The sequence below is a fragment of the Hemicordylus capensis genome, chromosome 3 (genome assembly GCF_027244095.1).
Source record: "Hemicordylus capensis ecotype Gifberg chromosome 3, rHemCap1.1.pri, whole genome shotgun sequence".
NCBI classification, from domain to species: Eukaryota; Metazoa; Chordata; class Lepidosauria; order Squamata; family Cordylidae; genus Hemicordylus; species Hemicordylus capensis.
Window position 1 is genome coordinate 289,165,695 of NC_069659.1, and position 16,279 is coordinate 289,181,973.

A 16,279-nucleotide genomic window follows, 5' to 3' on the forward strand; every position below is an offset into this window, starting at 1 on the left:
CTCTTCCCCTGAGAGTTTCAACTCTGCCCTTTGCCTCTTCACACAGCTGCATCCCCAAACTCTCTTCCTGTCATCACCACACTTCCAATTCAGTTCCAGCTTGAGGTTACAGTGAAGTTCAGATTGGCACAAAGCTGATGGATGTACAGCTGCTGTGTACATAAACTAAATATTACTGTGGATATTCATGATCTTGCATAATATTGCACAGCAGCATTCCCTATAACAGGGATTCCCACATGTTGTTGAATCCAACTCCCAGCATCCCCAACTGCTCCTTGAAGGCACAGGTAGTGGTGTGCAGAGGTGCCTTTTACCAGCTACGGCTGGTACACCATTTGTGACCCTGCTTTGAAAAAGTCAGTCCTGACCTCAGTCACTCATGTTTTGGTAACATCCAGGTTGGACTACTGCAATGCGCTCTAAGTGGGGCTGCCCTTGAAGATGGTTTGGAAGCTCCAGCTGGTCCAGAATGCTGTTGCAAGGATGCTTGTGGTTACTAGTTGCTTAATGAGTGTTACACCCATCCTGTGGTAGTTTCATTGGTTGCCGGTCTGCTTCTGGGCTAGATTCAAGGTGCTGGTCTTGACCTTTAAAGCTCTACATGGCTTGGGGCTGGGATACCTGTTGGACTGCATTTGCCCATATGAACCTGCCAGGGCCTTCCACTTGTCATTCCAGGCTCTGCTCATGGCCATGCCTCTAAGAGAGATCCAGTTGGCAGGGACTAGAGACAGACCCTTTGGGGTTATGGCCCCTCAACTTTGGAATGCCCTCACCATTCTCCCTCCCTGAGTTTTTTTTTTTTAAGCAATTTTAAACCCATCTTTTAAAAGAGGCTTTTAAATGTTTCATCTGCTGCTTATTTCTGGTAGGTTCTTTAGTTTTTATAGTTCTCATTCTTTAGCTTTTAAAATAACTTTTAACTAGCTGACCTGCACAGAGCATCTGTGCGCTCCTTGGGGCTGGCTTTCCCCCCTCCCTCTTGCCCCACTCTCTCCTGCCCTCCCTCTCCCTCCTGCCCCACTCTCTCCTGCCCTCCCCCCTCCCCCACTCGCCCTCGCCCTCGCCCTCCCCCTCCCCACACTGAGTTCTTTACCTCTGCTGCCACAGGCCTTACCGGGCGGCGGGCAGCCAAAAAGGACCCCGTCGCTGCCGCTGCTCCTCCTCCCGGGCAGCGAACAGGGAAGTTTCACCGCCTGGTTCTCTCCCGCCCCGGCCTCCCATGGGCACCTTGCCTCCACGGGTGGGCTGGGCCCACTGCCGCCGCATGGCCTCCGTGGCCCGCTGCCGCCTAGCTTCCATGTGCGGGCCGGGCCTGCCACCGCCTGGCCTCCACTGGCAAGCTGGGCCCGCCACTGCCTGGCCTCCACGGGCAAGCCGTGCCCACCGCCTGGCAGGCCCGCTGCTGGGCCAAGTACTGGCTCTATAGCCCGCCACTTGCCTTCACAGTACACTCCCCCCATCTTCTGCCCCATTCTGCTCCCTTCCAGCCTTCTGCCCCAGCCCCCTCCCCACAAGCCTTCTGCCCCAGCTTGCTCCCTCCTCCATTTCCCCCTCTTTCTCTCTCATTTTCTCTCTCTCATTCATGCTTCCCCCCCACCCCGCCGCTTTCTAGACTGCTTGTGTTTTCCCCACTGGCCGTTGCTGCCTCCTCCTTCCTCCAGACCCTGGTGAGTCGGGCAGCCAAATGTTCAGCCGGCTCCTTCCTGAATGGCCCTTCCTCTAACGAGCGTCTTCCGAAGCGGCCAGCCGTTTGTCTCTGCCCAGCCAGGCTCCGCCGCTTTCTCTGCCCACAGTTTCCCCCCTCCCTTCTGCCCCAGTCCGCTCAGTTCTCCTCCCCGCTTGCTGACTTTTCTTCCTTTCCTTTTCTCCCCAAGCGGCCACTTCCCTGCGTGGCCAACCACTGCCCAGCCAATCCGCTGGGTTGCCGCGACGCATCATCACAGAGGCACGTCTACGAGAATTAATACAATAGATTTGAAACTTGAAAAAAATGTAATTTTAATTGTAGTTTTAGCCTGCTCTTTTAAGTTGTTTAACTTCATTTGTTTAAATTTTATTTTATATTGTTGTGGTATTTGATATTGTGATATTTTATATTCTATTTTATTAATGTTGTGAGCTGCCCTGGGCAGTAGTATACTGGAGGGGCGAGGTATAAAATTTGAAATAAATAAAATAAAATAAAATAAATAAAGCAAAGGCACCCCACCTTCACCTTTTGACTATAATTATTTTGACCACTTTGAGTTTAGAAATGATATTCTCTTTAGGAAACCACAATCCTACTTCTTCCCATTAGTCCCTTACATGATTTGCTCTTCAAAACTTATGCAAGGTGACAAATGGGACTGTTTGAGCAAGAGAACCATTTCGTTCACTACATATTAATGAGGATTCATGCAGCTCTGAATTCAGTCAGTGATAAAATTCCATTGGATAAGGATTATAGCCCAAAGCAGCATTTACAGTTCTATTTAACAAGCTCAGAGTTTATTTATTACAAAGAGGCATCACAGGTGAGGAATTTTGCTTTATTCTGTTATGCTTTGTTAAATGCCATCAAACGTTTCTGCAGGAAAAAGAAGCAGACACTGCAAAAATAGTTGAGTAAAGACAAAATTTCCTGCTTTTAGTGTAGCAGCACCTGCTGGGCACAGGAAGCAGACAAATCCCAGGTCTCAAAATCCACACTTGCTTGCTGTCTGACTTCATTAGCGGTGTTCTGTATGTCTGCAACATCTGACTGTTGTGTTGTTTATTACATAAATACTGTAAGTATTTTGTGCAGTCTACACCAAATCCTGCTCTTTGTCCCCTGATTAGCACTTCAATTCTGGATTATCAAGTAGGTGCCTCATTAAAAAGATAGTAGTGTTGCTTTCTTTTCTTTTTGTGTGTGCTAATATAAGCTGGTTTAAAAATTTACATCTTTTTTATTGGTCCTAGTAAAGGAATTACTTGATTGTGGTGTTTAAATTTTTTCTAATGGACCAACAGGACTATCTGTGTGTTTGCTATGATGTTCTTTCATTTTATGAGTAGTCAGTGGGACAAATTATTGGGTTCATGATGCTCTGTGTCCAGTCATTTGTTTTATCATTAGTGTGAATACTATGCAGTTGTATTCTATTCAGTATATTTTATGTTTTGTTGTTTAGAAGTTTCCCCCAATGGGGATCCTGTAGAGTGTGCGGGGTAAGGATGTGCAAAGTGGCTTGAGGTTGAGCCAGTTCATCATTGAACTGGGCTGCCCTGAGATCAAGATGAACCCCCTGGGCCAGCTCGAGGCTGGTGTTCTATTTTTTTTTTTAAACTTACTGCCGGATCCTTTGCTGGCTGGGCTGCAAATGGCTTCTAGGCATTCCTAGAAGCCATTTGCAGCCCAGCCGACAAAGGGGACGGGGACGGCAGGGGAGTTCTCCTGCCGACCCCTTGCAATGGGAAGGGAAGGGGCGGCAGGGGTCTTGGGGGCTCGAAGGGGGCGGCCACCAGCCGAGCGGGGGCATTGAAGAGGGTGGCAGGGACTGGGAGATACCCTGCCGCCCGATTCAGAATTCAAAAGGAGGGAGCCGCGCCGTGCCGAGAGGGGGAATGAAGCGGGCGGCAGGGAGGTATGCCGCCTGCTTGCTCAAAGAAATACGGTGCCGTTCTTGGGAGGGGTAAGTAAAGCCCCCCCCATCCTTATTTGGAACACCCCACCCCATCTGCCTGAACCAAAACCACCCCGTGTCCGGACCGGTCTGGAGGCCTTCAGAATGGCCTCCGAACCGGTCCGTGCACATGACTATTGGATAGGGCCAGTTCCTCTTCCCCTGCTAAATAAAGAGAATCACCACGTTAAAAGGTGCCTCTTTGCCAAGTTCCAGAGGTTCCCCTCTGCCCGCCGGCCTCCCCGTGGTCTTCTGTGGACCATTTTGGGGCCATTTCAGCCCTTTCTGGGGTGGCAGTGCCCATTTTGGAGGCTGCCGCACAAATGTCCTGGCCAGGGCGCATGCGTGGCAGCCTCCAAAATGGCCACCTCCATCTCAGGGACCATGGAAGACTGGGGGGAGTCCGATGGGGAGAGGGGGAACCTTTGGAGACCCCCCACTCACTGCCCCACCCCCTAGAGGTTGCCGGATGTGGTGGTACATTAAAATTTGTTTTTAAAAGCTTTTAGAACCCCAAAGTGGCTCGAAGCCGAGCTGAGGTTCTAGTCTGGGGGCACAAAACCGAACCAGGCAAACTCCACCCTTGTGGGGGTGGAGTCAAAAAGGAAAAGGGAGGGGAAGGAGAAAATGGTAGGCATGTGCATGAATCGTTTCAGCACTTCTGATTCAAAGTGCTGAAACGATTTGTGTTGTTGCAGCTGAAATGTTTCAAGGTAAAATTTTCTTAGGGTCAAACTAGATGTGCCTAAATACACGACTTGCCTGAGCTGGTTCAGTGCCTCCTTTGGGAAGTGCCAAACCAGCTTGTGTGCCTGCAGCCAATCTGGTTCGGCAGGGCAGGGAGTAGTTTCCTTAAGGAGCAGAGAAGCAAGGCCTCACTTGCTCAGCTGTGAGCGAGTGTTGCTGAGCTAGAGTGTTGCTTCACTAGAACAAGTGCCATGCTGGCAGTGGAACAGATAAGGACCTGCTTCCCTACTCCTTAAGGGAACCGCTCCCCATCCCACCCGCATTGCATGAGCCATTTGTGCACATCCCTACTAAATACACTTTTAGAATACATACTTAGCACCAGGAGTGCCTCTTTTTCATTATGAAGAGCCACAGAGAGCTAATCCTGATTGGGACCATGGAATGCAGGGAGGGAAGGTTAACTTTCCCATCACACTTTTTCTGCTGAAAATCTCCCCTCCTGCAGCTTTTACACACATGACTGTTAGTTCGAATCTCCTCCGGATTGGAGGGTGCCAGTCCACATTTCAGCTAGATTTACCCCGAAGTTGCTGCGGGCTATCGGGGACCAGTTCAGACACAACTCTGTTTCCCTTTGAATTATGTCTGCACATTCTGGCTTAGCCCAAATTATGTCCAATGTAAAAAAAATCCTCTATTTTCAGTGGCTTTTGGGAAAAAAACCCAAGGCTTCAAGTATGCCCTGGCACCTATCTGTGATGCATGGAGGGGCCATTGTTGATAATTCGGCTTTTTTCCAAACTCACACTTCTGTGGTTTTTTTTATTTAAAAAAAAAAAATGTTTGCTGGATGGATTTCCAGAACAAGAAGTGTCAGGAAGGAGAGTTTGACAGCTCGGTCTGGTCTGCTTTTGAGTGATTTGCATTTGTGAGCGCTGGGGGTGGGGGGAGGGGTTCTGGCAGATTGGTGAGATTCTGTGGAGGGAGTCCAGAAGGGAGGGGGAAGGGAGAAATTCCTGAGTTAACGCAAGCATGTGCAAAATGTGCATCTTCCTATGGTTTCAAGTTCAGTTTTCTCTTATTGAAGCCTGGTCAGCATAGGAACCTAAGTAGGCTTAACATATGCAGATGTTGGAAGCTTAACAATGGAGACTTCAGGTTCGATGTAACCTGAGCCCTTTGTGTCTGAGCTGATTCCATGAGACTGCATTTTTCTCCATCACAGAGAGAAAGCAATGATTTCTACTTTAAACTTCCCTGCCTCTTAAATGGTCTGAGGTGGGGTGGGGGAACATGAGGTGATGAAGGCGGTAACAAAGGCAAGTTCATTATAAAAATCAGCAAAGCTTTGGGTCAGATTCAGCAGGTTTGGGTTAAGTGTTCTGCTGTTTTGACCAGTCAGTCTTGCAGAAATCCAGCTGGCTGTCAAACTAATGAAGGGAGGTGTCTTGCGCCTCCTCTGGGATGTGATTGGTGGGAGAAAAAACCCAAAACAAGCTGTGGGAATGCACACAGAGAAAGAGCCTCAGGAATGCGGAGAGGAGCCGAGGAAATGCGAACAGTCCATTTAATGCCGCAAATTAAACAGCTCTGAATCTGCTATGAAGCAGATTCACCCTTCCAATAATCCGAGGCATGAAGCCATGTCTGAATAACTCCCTGGAAGTGGCTATGTACCCTGATGTGGTTATTTCCAATAAATAGCTGCTTTGGGAGGATTTGTCAGTATAAGGGGAACAGCATAAGGAGAAAGAGCGAACCTCCGCATGGGTCACAGTCCTAATCAGGATTGAGCCCCCATGGCTCTTTTTATTGGGGGGTGGGGAGAAGCAGTACTTGTAGAAGTAACTGTGGTTTTTAAAGTTGTCAGGCTCTCAGAATGGCCATCTGCTTTCCACTGAGCCAAGGGGTTGAGGTGGCCTCAGAGTTTGTTGCTGGGGGAGCTTCTCCAGCATATGGGCAGGGCTTGTTACATTCTCCAGCCCCTAGGGGCAGATTAAACCTTTTGCCACCCATAGGCGGCCAAGGATTTCCCACCCCCACCACAGCAAGGAGGGTAGGGGTGGTGGCAAGGATGAAGCCCCCACCCCTACTTCTAAATGCCTCCACAGCGGCCTCAGGGAGTGGGGGACGAGAGGCAAGTCTGTCTCCCCTTCTGCATTAAAATGCCGCTGGACAGAATGGGGACTGGGGGAGTTGGGAGCGGAGAGGAAATTCCCTGTTTCACCTTAAAGCGGCTTCTGCTGCTGTGTGGAGGAACCAACAGTTAACAAGAGCAGCGAGGGAGAGCTTCTGCCAGCTCCCCTCCTCCCTGTCAAATGATGGGAACTGTAGTCTAATACCAGCCGGAAGGCCAAAGTTGTGCACTCCTGTTTTAAAGGAACAGTTGATCTGTGGTGTCCACATCATAGCTTATGCAGGAACTCACATCGGGCCTTGCCCAAAAAGGCACTGAATCATGGTTATTTATGTAATTTTTACACAGAGGGGTGTTGTCCAGATCAGATCTCACAAGAGCTGGTTTTAGAGGCTCCAACAGGCTAGTGGCTCATATAAACCTTCCATCTACCTAGCTGTATATTCATCAAACACGACACTGTTTGTAATGACTTACGTGGAGCGGCACAGAATAGAAGTGGAAAGATAAAAGATCCCTGCATAAATTTAGGCCCCGAGTGGATGTTTGGAAACAGCCTGTTATGGTTACCACCCAAACAGCTTTATCATGACAATTGAGCCTACCCATTAATGGACTGTAACAATATACTGCAAAGGAACAGCAGAGGCCATGAGGCAAACTGGGAAGAAAAAGCAGAAAAAAGATCTATGCACACTGTTCCCTCTGAGGCGTGTGCATGTGTGCACGCTCACCAGTTTTTGGATGTCCGCTCAGTTAATTTTAGATCCCACTCAGGTTGAATCAGGAACGCCCTACTCTGAATGCATGTCTGCACACACTGCCTTGATACTGCTGCCCAGAACAAAAATCATTCCGCATAGAGATGAAAAAAATTAGGGGGACCACTGTCTATGCAGATGATTCACACCAATTAAAAAAGGCTTCAGCTCCAGGCCAGAGCTCTTGGACTATTGTCTGTTGGTCTACTACTACACATATTGTAAAAATAATTGCCTTGCCTTTATGATTGGAGGTGTCTGGGTCTTGCACCAAGGGTTTGTAAATGCAACAATTTTCATTGGGCTGACTCTGGTTGCTGGATGGTTGCTCTTTGCTGGCTGACTCTGGTTGCTGGGGAACACACATGTTCTGCCCATTTAAGATTTTTACACAGATTTTGCATTTCCAGAGAAAGACATATAATGTATTGTATTTTTGTCTTTTTTCCTATCCGGTTTTGCCATTTGGATGCTCTAAAGCAGTGATTCTCAAACTTGGGTCCTCAGGTGTTATTGGACTTCAACTCCCATAATCCCCAGCCTCAGTGGCCTTTGGTTGGGGATTATGGGAGTTGAAGTCCAATAACACCTGAGGACCCAAGTTTGAGAATCACTGCCCTAAAGACTTAGTAGCAGAAGTGCTCTTAGCCACAGACCTTGGAGATCTGGTCCATGGCCTCCTGCCTCCGGGGGGGCTTCCCCAGAGCTGGTGTCAGGAAGTTCAAGAGGAGAGCCAGCTACACAAGAAGACCATGGGCTGGTTTGGACAATACCTTACTGGCCCATTGATTAGAAAGCTGAGAGTGCATCTGTTGAGATATCACAATGCCCTCCTCAGAAGATATCGCAATACCTTTCTGCATGTTCTTATATCTGGAGGTGGGGTGCTGTTCATCTGAATGGACAGCCTTTGGTGCCTGTGTAGAGTGGCTATTCAGATTAACAGACCCCCCCCCCAATTGATAAAGAGAGGTCATTGTGATGGCCGCGAAACATACCATGATGGATGCATTCTTGGCACATCTCTTTTCTAATTGTGTGGACCAGTAATGTATCATCTGAACTGGCCTTGAGACATTCTGTGCTCTGGGGTGTGTTGCTTGCCTTATATTCCTCTTCCATATGATCCCCAATGCCTAGTGTATATAAGGAAAGGAGATTTTTTTTTTAAAAATGGCCATAAAGCAAAAAGAAACCATATAGTTTTCATCCCAGAATTGTATGATAATATTAGTGTCGTATCATTTCTTTAGTCTGTGATGTTCAGAAAGCCCCAGAACAGTGTCAGGGACAGAATGCTTGCTTTGGTAGGTGTGCATGGATTTCTATGACTGCTTTTGCTTATAGGTAGAAGCCAGAGTCTAGCACGATACGGGTCAGGGCCCATTTATACAATCGGTTATCCCAAAATAACTGTCACTGAGCTCATGACTCCCCCCCCCCCGATAATTATACGTGTTCAAGAGATGAATCAGAGGTCGAAATGAGTTTTAAAAGCATTACCACCACTTGGCAAGATGAAGAGTTTAATTCACTGTTCTTTCATCAAGGCTGAAGCAGTCATATAAACACTAGCAGGGTTGGTGGATGGAAGCCAGTATCCTAGAGAAATGCCATAGCATACAAATGACCCAAGATAATCAGTAAATGGATCTGACCTAAACACAGTACCTTGTTTGTACATGCACTGGAGTTATGCACAGCAGTGAGAACCCTGAGATAACAAATCCTGGACCTTTATTCCCAGAACACAGTTCAACATAGGACAAAATACCAGGAAATATTTCTTTTCTGCACAACATGAAAGGAGATCTCTAAAACAATGTTTGATACAACCGAAGCAAAACCACTGATTATTTGACAGTTTATAGTATCTTTTGATGGCTTTTAAAGTGCTTCTTTTCTGCTGAAAAAAATTGCAATCCCAATCCATTGAGGTCAGTGTCAGTTTTGCCATGGACTATAATAGGAATAGGATTGCTATCCTAATACAGTGGGTTAAAAAGTCTTGCCAGCCTCCTGTCTAGATCTATGACTAATTATTAGAGGCATAAGGTTTGTATTCCTGTGTTTTCAAAAATAAATCAACAGCTCTTCCTCTTACATTTTAAACATTTCTCTCTCTCAGGCCTTCGACATTTTGGATGGTCTTGTTTGTACAAATGCAATGAAAATGTTTCTTTTAAACTTATTTTTATTATGGCATTTGAGTGGCATCTTTGGTGTTGCTGCAAGCAGCAGAACAGTTGGCAGAAACTTACCACTGCTGCTTTCTTTTGCTAAGGCTGAGCAGCTGTTAGAGGGCAAAATAATGTTTTTGCAAGACTGCCTGGAAAACTGATGTAGCTGATCCCCAAACAAGAGCTAAGCTAGGCAAACAAATGTGTGCTTCGCAACGATGTACAGATTTCAACAGGGTTTAGCAGCGATGGAGCACATTTTAAATAACACAGACCACTGCTTTTTCTTTTTCTTTTTCATCTAAGTGCAAATCATATAGCAACTGGGAAAAATAAAGTCAGAAAGCTGTAAAAATGATGGGAGAGATTTGTCTTCAAGCTGAAAATTATAGAGTTTGGTAATGTAACAAGCAGAGGCAGCATGTAAGGGAAAAATATGACACAGAAGAAATACAATGTCATGCTGAGGGAGAGAGAACAGCTTGGAAGGAAACACTTTGGTCTAAACAGGTGTTCTCCTATCCCACACCTTCAATCATTTGTTCTCAGAAGTTTGAATAGCTTGATTTGTTTGCGCGTGTGACATTCATTCTGAAAATTTTGATCTAGCTCAAGGGTAAGCAGAAATTACTCCCTTCACCCAAGTTCTAGGGTCTTCCAGACAGAGCATGTCATAAAATGGTGTCTTTTGGCTGGGCCAGTCCTAAAATGCTGGTTTGAAGGACCAGTTTCAGTAGGTCAGGGGCACAGACACTGAAAACCCTCTGTTCACTGGTGTAGCTATTGCATGTGTTTACAGTCCTCTTCCAGAAAGGAATACCATCCACGTTTGATAATAGGCCACACAGAACACACTCATACATACAGTGCTTTCGCATCGCATGTGCACTCAGGTTGTTCAGTCTTATACATATTATTTTGTGCATGCACACACAGTACGCTCTTATACATGCACGCTCATGCATGTGCCTTTTCATACAAAGGCAACACACTTGACTCTCACTGACACACTGAGGTCATTCACACAATCAAAAACTGTGTTCTACCCAGATTTGAGAGCTGTGTGTGCTCCCAATTTTTGGTTGAGTGAAGCAAGGTAGGAGGAAAAGCTCCCCAGGTTTTCCTCTTTCCTTGCTTACATACAACTGAAAATTAGGAGCACACAGAGCTTCCCAAACCAGGGTAGAACAGTTTCTTGACTGTGAGAATGACCTCGCTGACTTTTGCTCTTGCAGGCACATACGCATAGACATAATTGCTTTTATATATGCACGGATGCATAATCTCCTGCACACAGCTCTCCCCCCACCCTCTCTCTCACACACACAGTGTGACCTGTCCATGGGAGTGGGGTCACTTATTTTCTGCTTTCTGTTGGTAGTACTGCAGAGGTGTCTGGCCCTATTGATAGGTGGAATGGTAAGCTGGCAGACAGTGGCCCTGCCTGAGAGTAATTGGTTAGGATCTGTAAAAGGTTGCCACTGCCAGCATCATATCATACTCTGCTGATGTTTGTCACTCTGAAAGATTGTGATTGGCTGCTAGACTATAACAATGGTGCTGAGCTCTTGGAACAGTGGGGAGCCAGCCAGGAACAGCTGGAGTTCTTATGAAATTACCACACAATCTACTGATCCATTGCAATGGAGGTTCTGTTCTCCCTCAGTTTATTTTATTAAATAATCATAATAATTATTAGCAATCATTATTAGCATTTATATAGCACTTTGTACAGCCAAAGTAGCTCAGCTGGGAGAGCTTTAGACTGAACATCTAAAGGTCCCTAGTTCAATTCTGGCCTTTGGCAAAGCATAGTGGGGTTGTTTGGGGGAGCATCTTTTGGGCAAGAGAGCTGGTCTTGTGGTAGCAAGCATGAATGGCCTCCTTTGCTAAGCAGAGTCTGTCCTGGTTTTTGCATTTGGATGGGAGACTACATGTGCGAGCACAGTAAAATATTCCCCTTAGGGGATGGGGCTGCTCTGGGAAGAGCACCTGCATTATTGCATGCAGAAGGTTCCAAGTTCTCTTCCTGGCATCTCCAAAATAGGACTGAGAGAGACTCCTGTCTGCGACCTTGGAGAAGCCACTGCCAATCTGTGTAGACAATACTGAGCTAGATGGTCTGTCTCGGTGGAGGGCAGCTTCCTATGTTCCTAAGTGCTGATCAGCCAACTAGCAGCCTCATCCTGCTTCGTTTTATAGAGGCATCTGAGAGGCTAAGACCAAGAAAGCAGAAGAGGTTGTGGCTTTAAATGAAAATGCATTCCAGGGCATGTTAGAGCTGATGATCTATTCCCTACTGCTTTACAGACATCATTTTAGTAATCCTAACAACAATCCTGTAAATTAGGACAATATTGTCATCACCCCCAGTTTGCAGATGTTGGGACTCAAGCTGAGGGAGGGTGGCTTGCTTTAGGCCACCTAATTATTTAATGGCTTTAGAGAGAAAATAGAGAGGAGTTCTACTCCTTTTCTGACAACTCTAGAAACAGGGGACATGCCATGAAACTGATTGCCAGGAAATTTAGGGCTCAGAAGAGGAAGTACTTTCTCAGCACATAATTTATGGGATTCTCTCCCACTTGATGTGGTGATGGCCACCAGCTTGGTTGGCTTTAAAAGGGGCTTAGACAAATTCGTGGCTACTAGTCTTGCTGGCTATAAGCTACCTCCAAGTTCAGAGGCAGGAGGCTTCTGATTCTGAATACCAGATGCAGGGAAGCAACAGCAGGAGAGGGGCATGCCTTCAGCTCTTGCTTGTGGGTTTCCCAGGTGTGTCTGGTGGGCCACTGTGGGAAACAGGATGCTGGACAAGAGGAATCTTGGTCCTGATCCCGCAAGCTCTTCTTATGTTCTTATTTCATAGCTCTCATACTCTTCACCTCTACACTACATGCTCCATGGCCCCCGATCCCCGCAGCCCCCGTCGGCTCCGTGATGGAGCCGGCAGTCATGTAGGCGGCCGATCTGGCCGCCCAGGGTTCTGCGGGCGATCATCTGCAGGAAGAGCGGGCTAAACCTACTCTCCCTGCAACCTCCCTAAAAGATATTGTAATCGTGATTGTGAAACTTGCCTCAATGTAGTTTAGTTAATTGTTACTACATTTGTATCTATCTCTTCTTCTGTGGAGCTCAGGGTGGTGTTTTAGCCTTACAATATCCTTGTGATGTGCTTTATGTGCCATATAGTCCCAGGGCATAGTCTGAAAATACATGCTACAGCATTGTGCTAAAGCTAAACAGGTCTAGGTCTGGTCAGTGCTTGGATGGAACTTCATTTAAGTTGTCTTGAATTCTATGCTAGAAGAAAGGGGGGATGTTAAAAAAATGTATATTTGCATGCTATATAAGACTAAATACTGATGCTTTAAATTTCTAATAAACTTGATCTAAGCAGGTTAACCACTTGCTCTCTAGCCAGATGCCCTGATAAAATAATTCCTTTTGTTGTTCCAGTAATTGCTGATGGGTCGCTGGAGAAGAGCAGCGATGATGTGGGAAGTGAAGAGGACTTGTATGAAGACTTCCGGAGTTCCAGTCATCGTTATGGCCACCCAGGTGGAGGAGGAGAACAACTTGCTATTAATGAGGTAGTGCAACTTGGATACCTAATGAGAAAACCAGTTTCATACAAAACAATTGTGTGTAGCCAGGACTTTGCAAAATATGCATTTCCTAACTATTCTTTTATCTTCCCACATATATAAATATTGGTGGACATCCTTTGCATAAGCATTTGACATATAGTGTTTTTAAAAACACATTTTTGCATATCTTCCGGTAGCAAAGGAATAAGGGAGACATACCAATACACATACATTGCAGGATGGTGGTAGTGGTGCCCAGGATAGAAATATTATGTCCCAGAATCCACCAAGTTTAGAGCACACCAGGCTAATTTCCTTGAGCTTCTTTTTCCTTCTAGGAATGCCTTTGGGGGAGTTTTTATTACTGTGTGGTTAATAGTGAGCTTCTTTAAGGTCAAATGATTTTCTTTTAGCATTCTAAGTATTAAATAAGTGTGGATATTTTTGGAAATTTTAAATTTGCATAGTTTGCATCTATGATAATTTATATGACCTGTGGCTTTTTAAATTAACTTCAATTATTCTGAATAGAAAAGTAGGCATAGAGATTATTAAATCTATTAACCCATCTAAAACTATTAACTAATGGGTTCCATATTGCACAGCTAGAATTCTAATGAGAAGACTATTCCAGCATATCAGGTACTACAGATCAAGCTAGGGCATCATAGTATCTGTTTTTGGGGGGATGTTTGAAACCAGGTCTTTTGCTGTTATGTTCACCTTTGTTGAAAAGAGGTGGACAGAAAATCAGCACAAAATGTTCTGCACAGCACAAGTCATCTGGCTTAGTGCTGCACATGATTTATTAATGCACCTTTGCAGGAAAGTTAGGCAAGATGATAGAGGAATCCTACTCCTGGGATCTCCTTCCATATACAGTCATCTCTTGGCAAACACTGTTTTTCCAAGCGTGGTTTTGAGTATATGCAAATAGGAAATTGTGACAGTTCTTGCCAACCGCAACCCAGGTATCCACAGTTGGCAAGGCTTTTTCGTGTTGGGGTGGGTTTTTTTTTTTTAGCTATTTTGGGAGGTTCAGAGGTTTGATCTGCTCATTCCTCTTCTTGACCCTTGCTGACTTTGCTGTCCCTTGTCAATTTAAAATGCCTTTGAGTGATTTTGGCGGGCTCAAAACATTTCCAGATCTGCGCATTCTTCTTGGTGATTCTTGGTGATATTACAGGATTTTTTGGCATTTGGGGGAGTATTTTTTACTTTGTTTTTAGGTCTTTGTTGTGGCTGTGGTGCCCCTAACCCCCTGTTTCCCATAGACTTTAATGCCTCGCCAACTGCAAATTTGCCAATAGCCAGGTTTTGCCATAGGGAACCCTAGTGGTTGGTGAGGGATGACTGTAAATCTGTTAATGCACAAATGCAAAGAAATTGGTTATTCAGCTCAGACTTTACTTCCTTTTCATCCATTGGCTGGCATTAGAATCAGCTGCGCTACTGTTGTTTGATCAGGAAGACAGAGACAAACCTTTTCATATTTTTGGCTGGTGTCTGGCAAGCATATATAAAAATAGATAGTTCAATTCTGAACTTATTTCCCATAAAATCTGTGATGTGAACTAAAAACCCCCCAGATATTATTATGATGCAAGTGTTTCACTTACAGGAGGGGCAGAAAAGGCCCAGCCTTTTGTGACAGTTCCCTTAGTTCCCTTAGCTATTGTGTTTGGAAAGTTTCAATAGGGAAAATTTGGTTACAGTTGGCAGAAATCAAGGTATTGGACTTGTGGATATAATTAAGAGGCTCCTACCTCCCCCTCCCCCACTAATTCAAGCACTGGATGTAATTATGCCCTGTGCAGTGGTACTCTTACCCTTGGACTTTGGGGCAGAAGTCCAGGGCCTCCACAACCCCTGGGGCCCCCCAAATCCTCTTTAGTCTGCCCTGGGTGGTGTGGTCACTGCTGGCCTGCACTGTGCAGGGTGGCCGGATGTGATTATGACCTGCACCAGGTGCTTTAGAGATACGGGGTGAGGTGGGGAAATATATGTGGGGTGGGAATATGTTAAGTTGCATGAAATGTTTCTCCTGCATATTTGCATATACATATATCTGTTTTATATTCTTAAATTCTTTTGAGTTCAGTTGCTGTTTGTGTCCTCGAGAAGCCATGTGTTAAAAATACTGTGTGTGTCACGGTGTGTGTGTGTGTTTGTGTGTAGGGAGATAATGCTTAACTTGCGGGGAGGGGGCCTCCAGCAAGGGAGGGGGCCTCCAGCAAGGGTTGGGGGGCTCCAAAGGCCCTTAGGTCCAGGCTCCAAAATAACGTAAGTGCACCTCTGGCCCTGTGCATCATCACAGCTTTATGAATGCTTATTGACTTCTCCTCCTGAAAGGTGTTCCCTTCATTAAAAGTGTTCTTAGGCTTTCTTTCATTAAGGGTATTTTCATTCTTTGTATGAATTGCTGTCTAGGAACTAAGATTACATTTACTTTTTTATTCAGTGAAGATGGAAGAAAGCCTTGGAACAATCTGTACATTTCATTTTGTCTTCTTTCCTTTCAAATACTAATGAGGGTGTGATGGCCTATTTAAGAAAAAGTGATGGTGCTGTGTGTATTTTATACTGATGTTGATTGCCTTGAGGGCCTTTTGAAAGCTGGTGCGTTAAGATCCGAATTTTAGCTTTCAGCAGTGTCTGGTTGTTAAGAAAATGTACATTCATTGTGCAACTTAATAATTTTCACTGGAAGTGATCAATACAGACATTGTACAAACTGTATGAAATAGCACATTTTATCATGCTTAATAGATTCCTTATATGAACATTTCATTGTGTTTTCTTCAGGACAGAAAATCAATTGGGAATGAATTGAGATAAAATACTTTGTATTCTAAATAGGATGACTTAAATAATAATAATTTTCAACCAATTGTATTTTGCTTTTTTCCATTAATAATCTTTCTCCCTGCTAGCTAGCCAAGTTTTTATACTCCATTCTTAAACATTGGAAATAATTGCTATTAGTAATTAACTACCTTGCCTTTATGTGTGATCAAGTAAAAATGATCTGATACTGCAGATTTTCAATAAAAGAGAATATTTTGAAGATTTAAATATACTGGTTGTACTTCTAATCAAGATAGAGAGAACAGTTACTATTTACTATCTTGCAGGTTAAACAAGACTTAGGAGACCACCTGGGAACACGTGTTGCCTTGAGTTCCCCCACAAGGAGGACAGGATATAAATATAATAAAATAAGGATATAAATGTAATAAAGTAAATATATGAAGGCAAAGCCTTT

General features: G+C 45.0%; 1 protein-coding gene and 1 non-coding gene across 2 annotated transcripts in view; both read left to right on the plus strand.

Annotated features, from left to right (window-relative positions):
• The window catches only part of LOC128349701 (uncharacterized), a 269,429-nt gene that overhangs the window by 174,323 nt on the left and 78,827 nt on the right, over positions 1 to 16,279 (plus strand). Inside the window, 1 exon segment of the mRNA XM_053306456.1 lies at positions 12,884 to 13,017. Within this exon segment, the coding sequence (XP_053162431.1) occupies positions 12,884 to 13,017 (134 nt within the window).
• Positions 11,159 to 11,231, plus strand: TRNAF-GAA (transfer RNA phenylalanine (anticodon GAA)). Its single transcript has one exon. It is a non-coding gene; the product is annotated as a tRNA-Phe (tRNA).